Source organism: Lates calcarifer, linkage group LG15, assembly GCF_001640805.2.
Source record: "Lates calcarifer isolate ASB-BC8 linkage group LG15, TLL_Latcal_v3, whole genome shotgun sequence".
In the NCBI taxonomy this organism is placed as follows: domain Eukaryota; kingdom Metazoa; phylum Chordata; class Actinopteri; family Centropomidae; genus Lates; species Lates calcarifer.
Window position 1 is genome coordinate 20,936,323 of NC_066847.1, and position 14,002 is coordinate 20,950,324.

At 39.2% G+C, this 14,002-nt stretch overlaps 1 protein-coding gene across 2 annotated transcripts in view; it reads left to right on the forward strand.

Annotated features, from left to right (window-relative positions):
* Positions 1-4,135: 4,135 nt before the first annotated feature.
* Positions 4,136-14,002, forward strand: part of LOC108892258 (phospholipid-transporting ATPase ABCA1) — a 138,042-nt gene continuing 128,175 nt past the window's right edge. For both annotated transcript variants that reach the window (XM_018689711.2, XM_018689719.2), the window contains exons 1-2: positions 4,136-4,504; positions 10,446-10,575. In XM_018689711.2, coding sequence (XP_018545227.1) covers positions 10,510-10,575 — 66 coding nt within the window. In that variant the 5' untranslated portion in view covers positions 4,136-4,504; positions 10,446-10,509. The remainder of the gene's footprint in view (positions 4,505-10,445; positions 10,576-14,002) is intronic.

The following is a 14,002-nucleotide window of genomic DNA, read 5'->3' on the forward strand; positions in this document are numbered from 1 at the left end:
ATAGAGGGGCATGGTGTGTTACATTTGTCTCTTTGAGTTACAAGTTTGAAACCCATCTTAGATGACGGCACAGATATTTAAAAATGCTTGGCTGTGACAGTTACTCATGGTTATAAGTTCATCCCTGATGATTTGTAAATTATTTCACTTGCATTCATACTTTACCAGAGGGATTAAATTGTAAGTTACTGTTTTAACTTTGTGCTATAAAAAGAAACTATGAAAATGAATTGGAATGTGCTTCACCAGGGTGAAATGTAAGCTAAAGCAAACAGCAGCTTGCTTGAGTGAGTCTATCAGGGCCTTCTGTACAACAAATGTCAAAATCATCCACTGCTCTCAGATTTTGTCAGTATTGCACCCAGTATCCCAAAAGACTTGTTAACAACCTTTCAGCCAGATGAAAATCTTCAGCAATACAAGTGACTGCTCTACCTAGCCAATATGATGGAGCAGCAACAACTACTGCAGATGATACCAGTGCTGACTTTGGCTCAATTAATATACTGGCAAATGGTAGATTTGGCACTACTGTTGTTGTGGTTCTGTATGGCAGTGTGGCAGCAAGGTGTCACACCTGGCTGTGTCCTGTTGGAATATTAGCCCATTGATCACTCTCTATCCACATGCAGAGTGGAGAAAAATCTTATTTTTCTTTACCTAATTTGGTAGCACCAATTTCCCAAACACTGCATTCGCTGCTATCACCCACTGGCAGGGCAGGGTGTAGGCAATCGGGTGCTTCATTCGGTACAAATGGAGTCACCATTATTTTTAGCAGCAGCTAGTACCTTTGCCTGGACAGTGTAGTATGCCCTGAGGATAGCGCCAGCACAGCACATCCTGTCCTCAGTCATTGTAGATGTCCAGACCAACTGGCAGGAGTTGGATGTGATCCCTCACTAGCTTCCCACCGTGGACATTACCAATAGAGGGTAATTATGTCATTGTATGTAGAAGGTGTCACTGTCATTCCCCCTTGAATAGAAAACACGTACTGGTCAGAATCTACCATCATACAGTCACAATAAAAAATAAATAAAAACACATAATGCTGAAGGCTACAGGAAAGAGTGGGGCCATGAATTGTTAACCTTCCTTTGAAGTCCTTTTGATTTTGATCACATGGACAAATCTTGCTTTGAAAGCAGTTTAATGCCTTCCAGGATTTCCACTTTTTACTCAAAATTTGAAATACTGTTTGAATGTGGGAAAGATGCATGACCATCTTGTCCTCAGTAAACAGGACTATAGTGTTTCTCTATTAACTCTAAATGAAGTAAACTAGACAACCATGCTGAATTGCTGATAGCACATTTTGGATTTGTCACCATAAATGGAAAAAAATCATGGATAATCAATTTTTAGAATATTGCTACCTTACAGTAACTTTTGTAAACAAGAAATCTGTCAAAATCTGCCACCTTTTAGCTAATTAATTCCTCAAGGTGGGCTATAATTTGTGTTAGTTCTCATTAATTTGAGCTTCATTTTTTGAAAAAGATTACAATGTCCACAGACCACTGACTGTGGGATATGTCACCTATAGTATTGTCACTTCAGATTGCCCTCTCGTTATTATAGCTCTAGCTGCTGCTACCTGAGAGTAGAGTGGGAAAACGTGACGCATATCCTCTGTTTTGTTCAACATAGCTGGAAGCAGTACTGACAATGATTGAACTTGGCTTTCTGGCAGTGGCCCTCTTGATCATGTTATATATGTTTATATTTTATATGTTTAAAGTATTAGGTTTCATCTCATATCAAGAACAAATGTACCACATTTGGCTTTGGAATCTTTTAGACCTGGCTCAGAAGTAATAGAACAGTTCTTCTGCTTTAATCTAATGGCTCATGAGTCCAAATGCGTTTCAAGGTGTTGTTTTTCACACAGTATGTTCTCACTGCAGTCCATACAGTGGTGATGTCAAAATAGACTACACAAGTTTTTTTGTTGTTGTTTTTTTTTTTAAAGGAAAAGAAAAAGTGTTGTTCTGCCTCTGCACAGTCTGTGTGGGCTGTGCTGGCTGAAGTCAAAACAAACACAATTGTACCCATGGCCGGCAGTCAGGAAGAGGCAACAGCATCTGTCGAGGAAGGCTGTTATTTGTTTTCCTCAACTTTTCTGGTTTTCTTTTCCCCAGGACAACTCTCCACCTGCTAAGAGGAAGACATAACACAGAATCGAAAGCCAAAATGCCAGCTGTGACCCTATAGGGCTGTCGAATGTTTATCCCAGCCCAGTGTCCATCAGCTGTCCAGTCTGTCTGGATGAACATAGTTAACAAGCACCTGTGTGTTTACTCCTCATCTCATCAACAGGGAGAGAGAAATTGTAGAAACCAGCTAGCTTGCTAGCACAAACTCTCAGGGTAGATCTCAGTGGTGTTCGATCTGGCTTTTCTCCCCAACTCTCAGTAAGCAGCCTGCGATATTGACTGTTCTTGTTTAGATATTCATCTGTGATCATTGCTCTTATTTTCTGTTTTGAAATTGACTGAGATTTGAGTACACAAGAGTGTAACCCAGTAATAGTGCCAGCTTGAACTTTGATGCACATAAATAAGTTAGTCAGTGAACTTTTCTGTACCTCAGTTCTCCTGAGCAGGCAATAAAATTGGCAAGGACTGCAAGGAGAGCTTGTGTGGTAAGGAATATTTTTACTTCTGTACTTCACAGCAAACATTTGGGCTCTAATGATGTTAGCAGTGAGACCGTTATGAGGGTGTTAAGAACCAGTGAGTTTTCTCTTAACTCTGTGATTAAAGTATGTCCAGTACAATGTTTAATAAGCTAGTTTGAGACAGCTAATCTCACTTTTTTAATTCTGATTTGGTCCCTCCATTAATTTTATCTTGCATCTAGACTACAGGAAGACTGAATCTAGGACAATTTCATCTGTACAACTTAGAATGAGAAATCACCTGCCCAATTCCCAAAGATAGTAAATAATGTACTGATGTCGAAGCTCCTCATGTTGTGACTAAAACCATTAAATTAACTATTTGCTACACTGAATAACAGCTTTCAGTATAGCTCACTCACTGTTTGTTCACTCCACTCCTCAGTTTGTGGCCTTTGGCACATTTCTTCTCGTCAGGTTCAGGTTGTGTTATTATCATTTGTTCCTAAAGGTATGCATGAACAAAATTACAAGGTAGTGCTGTTGCAAACATGCACCTTGTTTTTCATTAGCATGGCTAGACTAATACAGGGTTTACTGACCTGGGAACAGCAGTTGTACTCCACTGCGCTGGCACCTTCGAGCGGCAGCACTTCATTAGTCGAAGCAATTACTTTTGGGCAGTCGGGGCTTCACCTGGGTTTCATGAGTGTGAGTGCATGTAACTAATTGAGAGTATGGACCTACACCTCCTGAACAAGTCACAGTGACCCTTGAGTGATTGTGAGGGACAGAAAAGTTTTCTCTTGTACTTTGAAAGAGCATGGAGCACAAGAGAGTTTGATAACAATCATGATACAAATTTGCAAATATTAGTCTGCCTTTTGAGTTCAATAATTGAACTCAAATTGGAATTGCACAAAACAATTAAATTCTCGCACTTTCTGTAGTAGCCCTGCTTTAGCTTTACTCTGAAAGAAAAAAAAAAACATGTTTTTGGTGACATACTTCCTAATGATACAGAAATACCATCCAGTGTGATGCTTCCCTGTTTATTTCCTGTCTACATCCTCAGTAAACACCCATCTCATCTACATAATTATATCCTCCCAGTGCACCTGGTATTATTCTTTATCACCTAGCATAATAAACTCTTAGCCCCCTTGTTACCAAATTATATCGTTGCTATAAAACCCTACAGTAAATGCACTTAGCTGCTCCCCCCCATGTGACACATTCAGTTGATCATCAACAACATCATCAACATTTTCAGCTCAGCTCTGTCTCACAGTAAATAAATGCGCTTCCCATGATCCCATCTGGTCTCTAACCTCTTTAATTGATGCTTCACTTATTAAAAAAAAAGATTAATTTTAGGACTAATTAACTCATGAATAATTTGTGCTAAGTCAACAGGTGACTAAATTTCAAAGTTTACTGTGAGACACCCCGCGAGACAAACTTACACAGCCCATGAATGCAAAAACAAGGCTGTTGAAATGTAGGGCAATGCTCCTGTTCACCACCTTCGCCTCATCAGGTGACTCAGACAAGGCTACAAGAAGCAGGCATATGTGCTCTGCTACAGGGCTGAGCTTAAGGGAACATGCTGTGTAATATACACCACCTGTGTGCTTCCTGGCGTGGTATTACTGTGGCTACAGTCGCTACGACAGGCTCAGCAGAGGTCATTTGCATACTTTATGACTCTAGGTAAAAGGGGATAGCGACCATGAGAGGAAGGAAGGGAGTGAGAGAGAGGAAAAGGGATGGTAAAAGCGTGGCTTTTCGTGTGAGTCAGAGGGTCGAGCAGTTAAAACTGGTCAAATTCATCTTTAGGCCCCAAGATGTGCTGATGGGTGGAAACCAAACCGCTTGGAGGTAGGTTGTTTTTGACAGTTTGCTTTCTCTAACAGGACACATGTTTTGTAGCTAAGCCTCCTGTGATGCTGTCTTCCTTCTTTTGTTGTTGTTGTTACTGTAGCTTGCGCTCTACTCCTGAGGCTAGTTCAGGCTCAGGCCTGGGTATCTATACACTTGTCTCTGTTTTCCTCCACTTGTCATGTCTGTAGCAGATCAAATAGAGTGCCCTGAGAACTGCTTATCTTACTTGAAAGCATTTAATAAACTGGTCTTCAGGCTGGCTGCTTTTAACATGGAAATAAAGGAGCTGAGAAGGAAATAGAAGATTTCAGAGAAACTCTATAACCAGAGAAAATTAAGTACTTGATTTGTAGTGTTTGGTTATCATTATTGACCAAGTATCAGGAATTTTAAACATGCTCATGCTCAAACAGCTTGTTTGCTGACTCAGAAGGGTAAAACTGTGAACTTTAGCCCACACTGAGCAACCGTACGTCATGCTAATGATCTACACAGAGCCTAGACTGCTGTAACAAGTAGTAAAGAGGCAGTGCCAGATACAGTGTAACTTTGTACTGAATGTGCAATTTAAATTCTCCTTGAATGACATGTCTTAATGATTCATGAAGTGCTAACATTTATCCTGTCATTTTTTTATTTATCAGTTTCATTTGTTTCTAATGAATGACTAATTAGCTGCTAAAAATGATTGACAGGTTGCCCCGGGGAAGCACAATTACCAGAGCTTAGAAATATTACTTCTCTTAAACTAATTACCTGTAATGACTTACTTAATATCAGTGATTGCATTTTGACAGACTCCAATATCACAGCTTCAAGTCAAGATGAAATGAGTATTTGGTGCAAAAAGGCTGAGTCAGTGACTGATTAGCACTGATTTTTAAAGTAACAAGTTAAACTACAAGATATTGGTGGCCTCATTAGTGAAGTTTGTACTGCTTGAAGTTAACCACAGTAAGCTCTGATGGTCTGTCCTGCAGTGTCCTCTGTGGCACAAATGGTAAGTACACACTTTTATTCAGTGTGTACTTCCGTCTTTCACTCACACACAAGGAATCGACTCAAAGAAAGCTTGAGGATGTGAATTACAATCCAGCTGTTCACATCAACCAACCTGATTAGTCAACTCATTGGTTTAAATGCCCTGTTTCTAAGATATCATTAATAAGTGAGTAATTAAACAGTTTTGAAGAAAGCAGCACACCTTTCACTCATTACTCAAGGTAATGCTTTAAAATTACCCAGATTGGGTCATCCTGAAAACTAACACCTGTGCAACAAGTGTTAAGTTTGCTAACAGCAAACAGCAGCCTGATGTTGCCACATTGTCCTCTCAAGAATGGCATAATTTCTAGGTCCAAATAAGTAATTATAGGCCTGTGCCCTTGTCAGTCTAAAAAATAAATTAATTAGTGTGTTTTATTACTTTGTTTCCACATCCATAACACTAATACTTTTTTCAGGGTACATTTACTTATTGGTCGATATGTATACTGATGGGTTTTGAGTCTGTTATAGAAATAAATAATGATAATGTTGCAAGTAATAACATTTTGGCATTAAAATAATGCTGGAGGCTTGGTAGGATGAAGACATTTGCTTAAGTTAGGCACAATTGAGCTGTTATGAAGAAACTTCTTCGAAACTTCTGTGTGCAAAATAACCCATGAAGAAGTTGGGTATAAATGCAAAATTCTGGATTTACTATTTACTTCTGATATGATCATTTAGAATGTCTGATGTTTTGCTCAGTGTGAGCAGATGTCAGTGGCCATATTGTCACTTTAAACCCTGCATCTCTGATGTGTAAGGCTGTGGTTAGTGGGGCCATGGCTGAGAAATGAGATGATGTTCCTATAAAACCAAATACTGTATTCCAGAAAAAAGAGTTTAGTGTGAGGGTCTATAATATGATTACAATTCATCTGTGGGTCAGTGCTCTCTTCTCTATCAGCTTGGCAGAGCTGGCACAGGGACAAATAAGAGAGGTGCCCCACAGGAGAACAGGGTGCTGATAGCTATTGCGGTCAAAGTAATGTCAAGTTGCAAAGGAGATTCTTGCAGCTAACATTGGCAGATGATTTGATGAGTTCTTGTGGCCCACAGCAGTGCATAGTTGCATGTTTGCTGAACAGACAAAGGACAGATGTGTCACCGTTGTTGCATCTGGATGATATGCCATTCACATTGGATATGTACTGACAAAGTGATTCCAACCAGCTGAGATTGGGGCTAAAACTGGTGCAAAGGGAGAACAGGAATCAGTGGAAAATGAAAGTAATATACATCTGATGGAAACATGATGGCACACATGTGATGGTGCCAAACACACAGTTATATCAGCAGCCTTAAACTAGAATGGCTAAGTGAATGAATATGCAGCTTGAGTATCCAAGGCCACTGGGTTCTGTGATTTCGATGCTCACAATGCAATAGATGGAAGCTGTGCATTTAGCCACATTTTTAAAATAAGTGTTGTGGAACATACTGACCAAATGAATGGACAGAGGACAAGTGGATTATGGAGTGGTTTGAGAAGTTTCAATAGACTTTCTTTACTCTTTTTTTAACCATGAAACTGGGTCACCTTTAGAAGTATTGTAACCACCATGAATTGAGCTTGCAGTCCTCTGTGAAGGAGCAAGCAGGTAGCTCTAAACTTTTCAAAGCCTTGAGATGGCTTTGGAACCTACAGGACTGGGTTTTTGATGTTTAAAATCATAGGATTTTGGCAGAATATTCCCTTAATTTCTGTTTTGCTGTAAAATCATAAATGCAAATATTGATAAGTGATGAAAATCTGTTTCCTCATATGGTCTTTTAGATGCATATTCATACATACATTTTTGGTTATGTTTGTTTCTTTAATTTCACTTTTCTTCCTCCTTCCATTTCAGTATTGAATGTGAACTGACAGTGAATCACAGAAAGTTGCTGTGTAACTGTTTTAGTAATTTTGGATGACAGCAAAAAGGCATTTTTTGAATACATTTTTATATTTTGTTTTAGAAATTATGTTTGTTTTGTGTTTCCTCTTCACAACATGTATTAATAAAATAATAGATTTTCCCAATTTTACCTCAGACTACAGGTATCAGGGTTATGGATCATTGGTACAGGACTTGACTTTATAAATTAGAATTCCTCTGTTCTCTTAATGTCTCTTTTTTAGAACATTTAATCAGGTTAGTTCATTGTCGTTCAGTGAACTAAAGCAGCATGATCGGGGTCATGCTGGTGATTAAATTGTACAGTCATTAAATCACCAGCATGATCATGGCGGTGACTGAAAAAACAACAACAAAAAAAAACATTATACCCTTCACAGCGCTGTAGCGGCCCCCTTGTAACGGATGTTGCAGGCATTCTCTGCGGTCCTCTGCTGTATGACAAATATCTGTTTACTCTTTCTATCATCCTAGGGGCTGAAATAATGCACTTTGCTCTCCCTCGTCCCCAAATGCCAGGCATGAATCAGCACTTATATCCTCTCAATACTTTGCTGTCCTTTTTTGTAGCACTTCATTCTCTCCGTTTCTCCCTGTCTTGCCTCTTTCTTGGGGCTCTCTTTGGAACTAATGATACCATGAAAACCTAATGACAGGGTCTGATGACCACAGCCTTGTGAAGAACAAGTCCAGAAAGTGGCAAAAAGAACTTATTTCAGTTATTCTTTGTGCCCCTAGTTGTAGATTCAAATGATGATGTGGAAAACACTCTTCACACTGTATGGTTTTTGTTCTCTGGAGAACTATGTCCATTGTGTTTTGTAACACTGCGGCTACAATGCAAATCACAATCATACCCTCTCTTGTTACTTGTTATCTGTTCTTTAGATGTGGAATTGAAAAAGAGTCCTTGAGCTGGGCTTTTCCATAAAACTCGCCCACACACACACAAACGCACACCATCTTTTACAAACACATCTCTTTTCTCAGATGCAAACACATCTCACGCACACACATTTTTGATGTATTGGTTGAGTATATTCTTAGAGATGTTGTTTACCCTTCATGGTTGACGTGATTTTAGAGTGGAGGTGGTACCAAGCTGTCCTTCTCTTGTGCATTACATGTTTCAAAAGACAAGGCTTGAAAGCAGTGCAAGTGAATGCAGCACATACTCAATTATACAAGCACTTGATGGAGTCGAGTGTTCATGCGTATACTAGGCCTCTATGTAAAGACCTAGGCTATTTTACTCTTGTTTTAGTTCCAGAACTACTAACTCTCTCTAAAGATACTGAAAATAAGCCATAGATGGAGTGCCAAAGCAAATAAAGAATTTTACACTACAAGATGAACTACTGTGGAGGAGGTCATATGATTGCTGTGCATTTATCGCTGGTAAATGTCTAAAATATGGAATATAGGTGATACCCTGACAGCAGTAATGGCCTGATTCAATGCAGTTGGCCTATCCAACATTACACATTGGTACAGCCAACAAAACAAAATGTTAGTCAGGAAAGTCTATGCCTAACCTGTTAACATCTGACCAATATTCTGTGCTAGATTACTTAATGGCCTTGAATCTTGGGTCACTCTTCTTTACCCCATTAGAGAGCTTATTTGGCCATTTGGAAATGAGGGAGCCACAACTTTCCCATGACAGTAAATAAAACATCCATGAAGTCACATTAAATAATGTAAACACACAGAGGGAAGATGGAACCTGTACAGAAAAAGGAAATGGAGCGTTAAAAGGTGGCACATTTGTCAGGACTACCCTTGGGCTAAAAAGCCCATCCCCATTCCCACCTCCCCCTTCCTATTGCACATACTCTAATCTTAAAAGTCTCCATAGAGCATTAGATGAAGTGCTCTGCAACATCTTTTAAATACAGCTAGGAAACACACATTGACCAATGAATACTAACAACTAATAACTACTTAGTGTTTTTGAGCATTTAAAATATCTCCCTTTATTTTATATATATATATATATATATATATATATATATATATGTATGTATGTATATGTGTGTGTGTGTGTGTGTGTGTGTGTGTACTCAGAATTCAGTAAATACAGTTTTTACCATTTTTCATATTAGTAAGGTGTTACTATACTGTACTATATATATGTATGTAAATCTAAGCAGAATGTGTGATTACATCATTGCAGTTATCACATTTTGTGGTATATTATATATATATATATGTTATCTTCAATGTATGCGAAAGTGTGAGTTTGGCAACCAGTTAGATCCAACTACTCCCAACCATCTGTGTTAATTTCAAAACTGTAAACTGCTTTAATTCTCATATGTATAATTAGACTTGAAACAACTAACATTTTTGTAGTAATGAATGGGACCTCCAGAGCAGTCTAATGAATGAACTTTAGTCAAAGGAGTTGTGGAGTTTTTAATAAAGCTCATATTTGATCCAGTGGTGTAAAAATGCCACGGCAGATCTATTTGTTTATCATCTGTGTAATCAGTGTTCAGTGGCTAATAAAATCTGCAATAAATATTTTACAGCAATCTTTGGTCCACATGAAAAGTGAAACTGTTGCCCATGTAGTTTCTATTTTTTATTTTTCTCTGGTCACCAAAAAATGATTGGTTAATTGACAGAGAATTTGTAGCACAGTGGTTAATGAGACAAGGAGCGCTGTTTATATGGCCTCACTCCCTTTAAAAGCAAGAGGAAGGACATTTTGGTTTTGACCTAATAGTTTTATATGTGGTGCATTAAGTAAAACAACCACCTGGTCTTAAACAAAGATTCTTATGTTGTAGATCCAAACTGCATCACCTCCACGTGCTGAGACATAGCCCCGTCCTGAGATTTGCTGAGTGTAGGTGATAATAATTCTTAGAACAGGTGCTGCACCATAAGCCCCAAGGCCTGGGGAAGTGAATGATTAGTGGCACTCCCCCAAGATGCATTGCTCCTCTGTATTAAAACCAAACTCTGCCTTTTATTCCCTCCAGGGTTTATTAAGTGGGCCAGTTGCCATAGCGACGCTTTGGCAGGATATTGCCAGGATAAGCCATAATGGGTCTCCTGACGCAATTCACTCTGCTCCTGTGGAAGAACTTCACTCTCCGGAAGAGACAAAAGGTACACTTGTGCTCACCAAGCCCCTTTGCAAATCAACGTATATCTGCTAAAATTGGTCAGCAATGGAGGGAAAATGAGGCTATGGTCCCAGGGTTGTGTTATCAAGGGCAACTAAGTTATTCATGGGAGGGAGAGGTAATAGAAGGGATTTACTACGAAAATTGTCTCCTATAGAGGTAAGCTGCCTTTAACTCTCCCACTAGAGAACAAGAACAATCTTACCTTAATGCCGACCAATTCGAAGTGTCACCTTCAATTTTTGGAGATCTATCTTTTTTGCACGTTATGTCACATTGCCTGTATTTTACTTCTAACAAAGCCAGTCTGTGGTCTAATGGAAGTGGATAGGGAGTGACGAATGTTAAATGCTTGGTTTGAAGGGCAAATACTCTTTCTAACTCTTCTTACAAACTGTCAGAGCCTGTGCGCAGCAATGCCGTCCAAAGTTTTAATGTCATTGTAGTTTGCAAAATGTTACCAGACAATTAAAGGTTATTCATTTTTACTCTTCACCCGTTGCATACCAGCTGACACAGTGCACTTGAGTTATTTATGGAATTTTAGTAACTTTTAGCCAGGACACTTCAAAAGCCACTTCAAACCTTTTCAGTGCTTCAGTGTCAACTTGTGTAAGTGCTTCAACTTAAACTGCAACTAACATGACACATTTCTGATACAAATAGTTCAAACTTTAAGACATTTTTAACCTGTTTAAAAGTGCACCTGCAATTTCCACGTACGTCAGTTTTCTTTGGAAAATGTAGCCTTTTCTAGTTGATAGTAGATTTGTGTAACACTAAACCAGAGGATGAACAAAACTGTTGAGTGTAACTAGATTTTGAAACATTAGTATTGGCATTGCCTTTATACAAATGCAAACCTGTGATTCAGAAAAACTGTCAAACAATATTTTAGCCTTCCTGTTGTGGCTTTAGTCTCAGTCCCTCTGCGCAGCCACTTGCCTTTACCCCAGTCATTACTGCCTTATTCTCGTCAAAGACACTAGCATACACATAATCAGCCAGTGATATATGGATATTGTGGATATTATTGCCTCTGATGTAACCCACACTGGCCAAGAGGTCACGCACTGCAGGAAGATTACAGTTACCGCATGTGTTGCAACTTCATTTCAAGGGTCAGAAGAAGTTGTCAAGGGATCTAGTTAGCCTTATGAGTCATTTTGAGGGATATGTAACTGTTACGGAGAGCTGCATTGTGTTCTTTGATTTATACTCTCGCAACAATGATAGGAGTCTCATCCACCCACTTGTTTTGTTGGGGGCTCAAGCACATCAGTGTGCTAGAATAGAACAAAAGACATCTTCACAAAAAAATCAGATTTCATCAAAGTTCGGACTTTCTTGGAATAAGTCAAGGCAAAGTCATTTTGCAATTTTACAACTTTGTATCTGGAAAATATTCCCATTGTTAATTTTATCAACCAGCAGAACGAACAGGGCAGTATCCTTTTGTATCAGGAAGAAATACGCTCCCACTTTTCCCCCAGAATGTATAAGGGGACAGTGGTGGTTTTGTGCATAGAATGTAGGATATTTGGCCAATGTCAACATGAAATATTGTTATTAGACAAAACCAGTGGGAGTTAGCAAGGACAATGGTGCTTCTGGAGGGCTTGTGGAGGTTAATGACCAATTATATGAATGCCTCACCAAGCATTTTAAGATTTTATAACAGGCATGAAACTGATTTTATGGTCCAGTATTTCACATAATTTCATAGGAGGAGATTATCTATTCACAAAGACGCTGGTGTCTGATGGCAAATGCCTAGGGAGCCAGACATTGAGAAAGTCCCCATGATCTCTGTGTTCCCTCTCCATGCCTTTTCTTTGGAATACATTATGATAATTCACCCTCTCAGCAGAACTACATCCTCTGTGACACACAGACTGGAGGGAATTAAAGGACTGAATTTGAAATTCTATCCAGTTTCTTTCAAATATATGCAAAATGATTTTCTGCAATTTTCTCATCTGTATTTCATTGACAAATTCTACAACTGAAAATTCACGATACGCCTATATACCCAACTGAACTGAATAAAATGTGCTCAACCCCCTTTCTCATCCCTATTCTACTGCAGAAACCTTCATTTATTTTATAAGGCTACCATGGTGCTGTGGCATAGCAAGCAATATCTATTACTGTTTTTCCTCACTTCTGCTTGACCTCAAGTTTAATTATGAAGACAACAAACTCAATGTAGGTCTTGTCTTATTATTAGTGCTAATGTGCGTCATCAGATACAATGTCTGAACATGTTACAGAAGCAAGAGCAGGGGATTGGCTGACTGGAGCTTTCCAGCTGATTCCACTAAGCAGGTCACTCCACCAGAGATGTTGAGAGGGATGAGTATGCAGGTGGGTCAGCTGAGGTTAGCAGAGAGGGCTCAGTGGGTGAGTGCAGGGCTGGGGAGAGAGATGGTATGCCAAGGGACGCATAAAAGCCTAAATGGTAAAGGGTGTGGGTTGAAAAGTCAACGAAGAATGAGCTGAAGAATTGTAATATCTCATTCTAAACCTTCTGCTTTTGGGTATTACTTCCTGCTGAAAACATTTCACCACATGCATGTGTTGCCTTTATGAAGTGAAATCTTCTGTTGTACAAATGTTACTTGGTCTATGGCTTTTAGACATGCCTGTTATCTTGACTTATGGATTAAATAAACTCAATTGCTTTAGCATTTCCACACTGACAGCAGGGTTTTAAAAAAATAGGCATGTAGGTGTGTTTGGTAAATATGGATGCTTGAACCTGTAATAACCCAAGGTGGTTTACAACCTCCAAACTCAAAGGTCTTGCTGCTTTATCTCTAGAGCATCCCTCAAGGCTAGCTGAGAGGAAAAATATGAGAGACTTCCTAGTGAACAAGTAAAGCCTTGAGGTCATTAATTTGTGCTCTGTAGGTTTCTCTTTAAAACCAGGCATGTCACATGGGGTGCTACTTGCTGGCAGGTATTGAAGTGGTTGCATTAAAGCAAGGAAGTGGTTGGTACTCTTCATCCAGGAGAAGACTGATGGTGGAGAGGAGATGATAAGGAGTGTGTGATAGCTTCGGCTTGGGGAGTCACAAGAAGAGGTTGCTCACTCAATCCTGTAAGTGCTTAGAGTAATAGCAAGACTAAGAGCAAAACATATGGACTATGGCAAGTACAGCTACACTGTAAATGCACTCACATTTACAGTGAGGCTACAAAGGCTCAGTATATGAGGTAATTTTAGTCAATCATTAATGGCATATATTGCCTGCCAAACATTGACTGTGTTTGTACTATTGTGAAAGTACTGCATGGTTGATATTTCCTAAATCCCAATAGCTGGTCATCTTAGCACAAAGACTATAAATGGGGGGAACAGCTAGCTTAGCTCTGTCTAGAGGTAACAAAATCATTTTACCAGCACC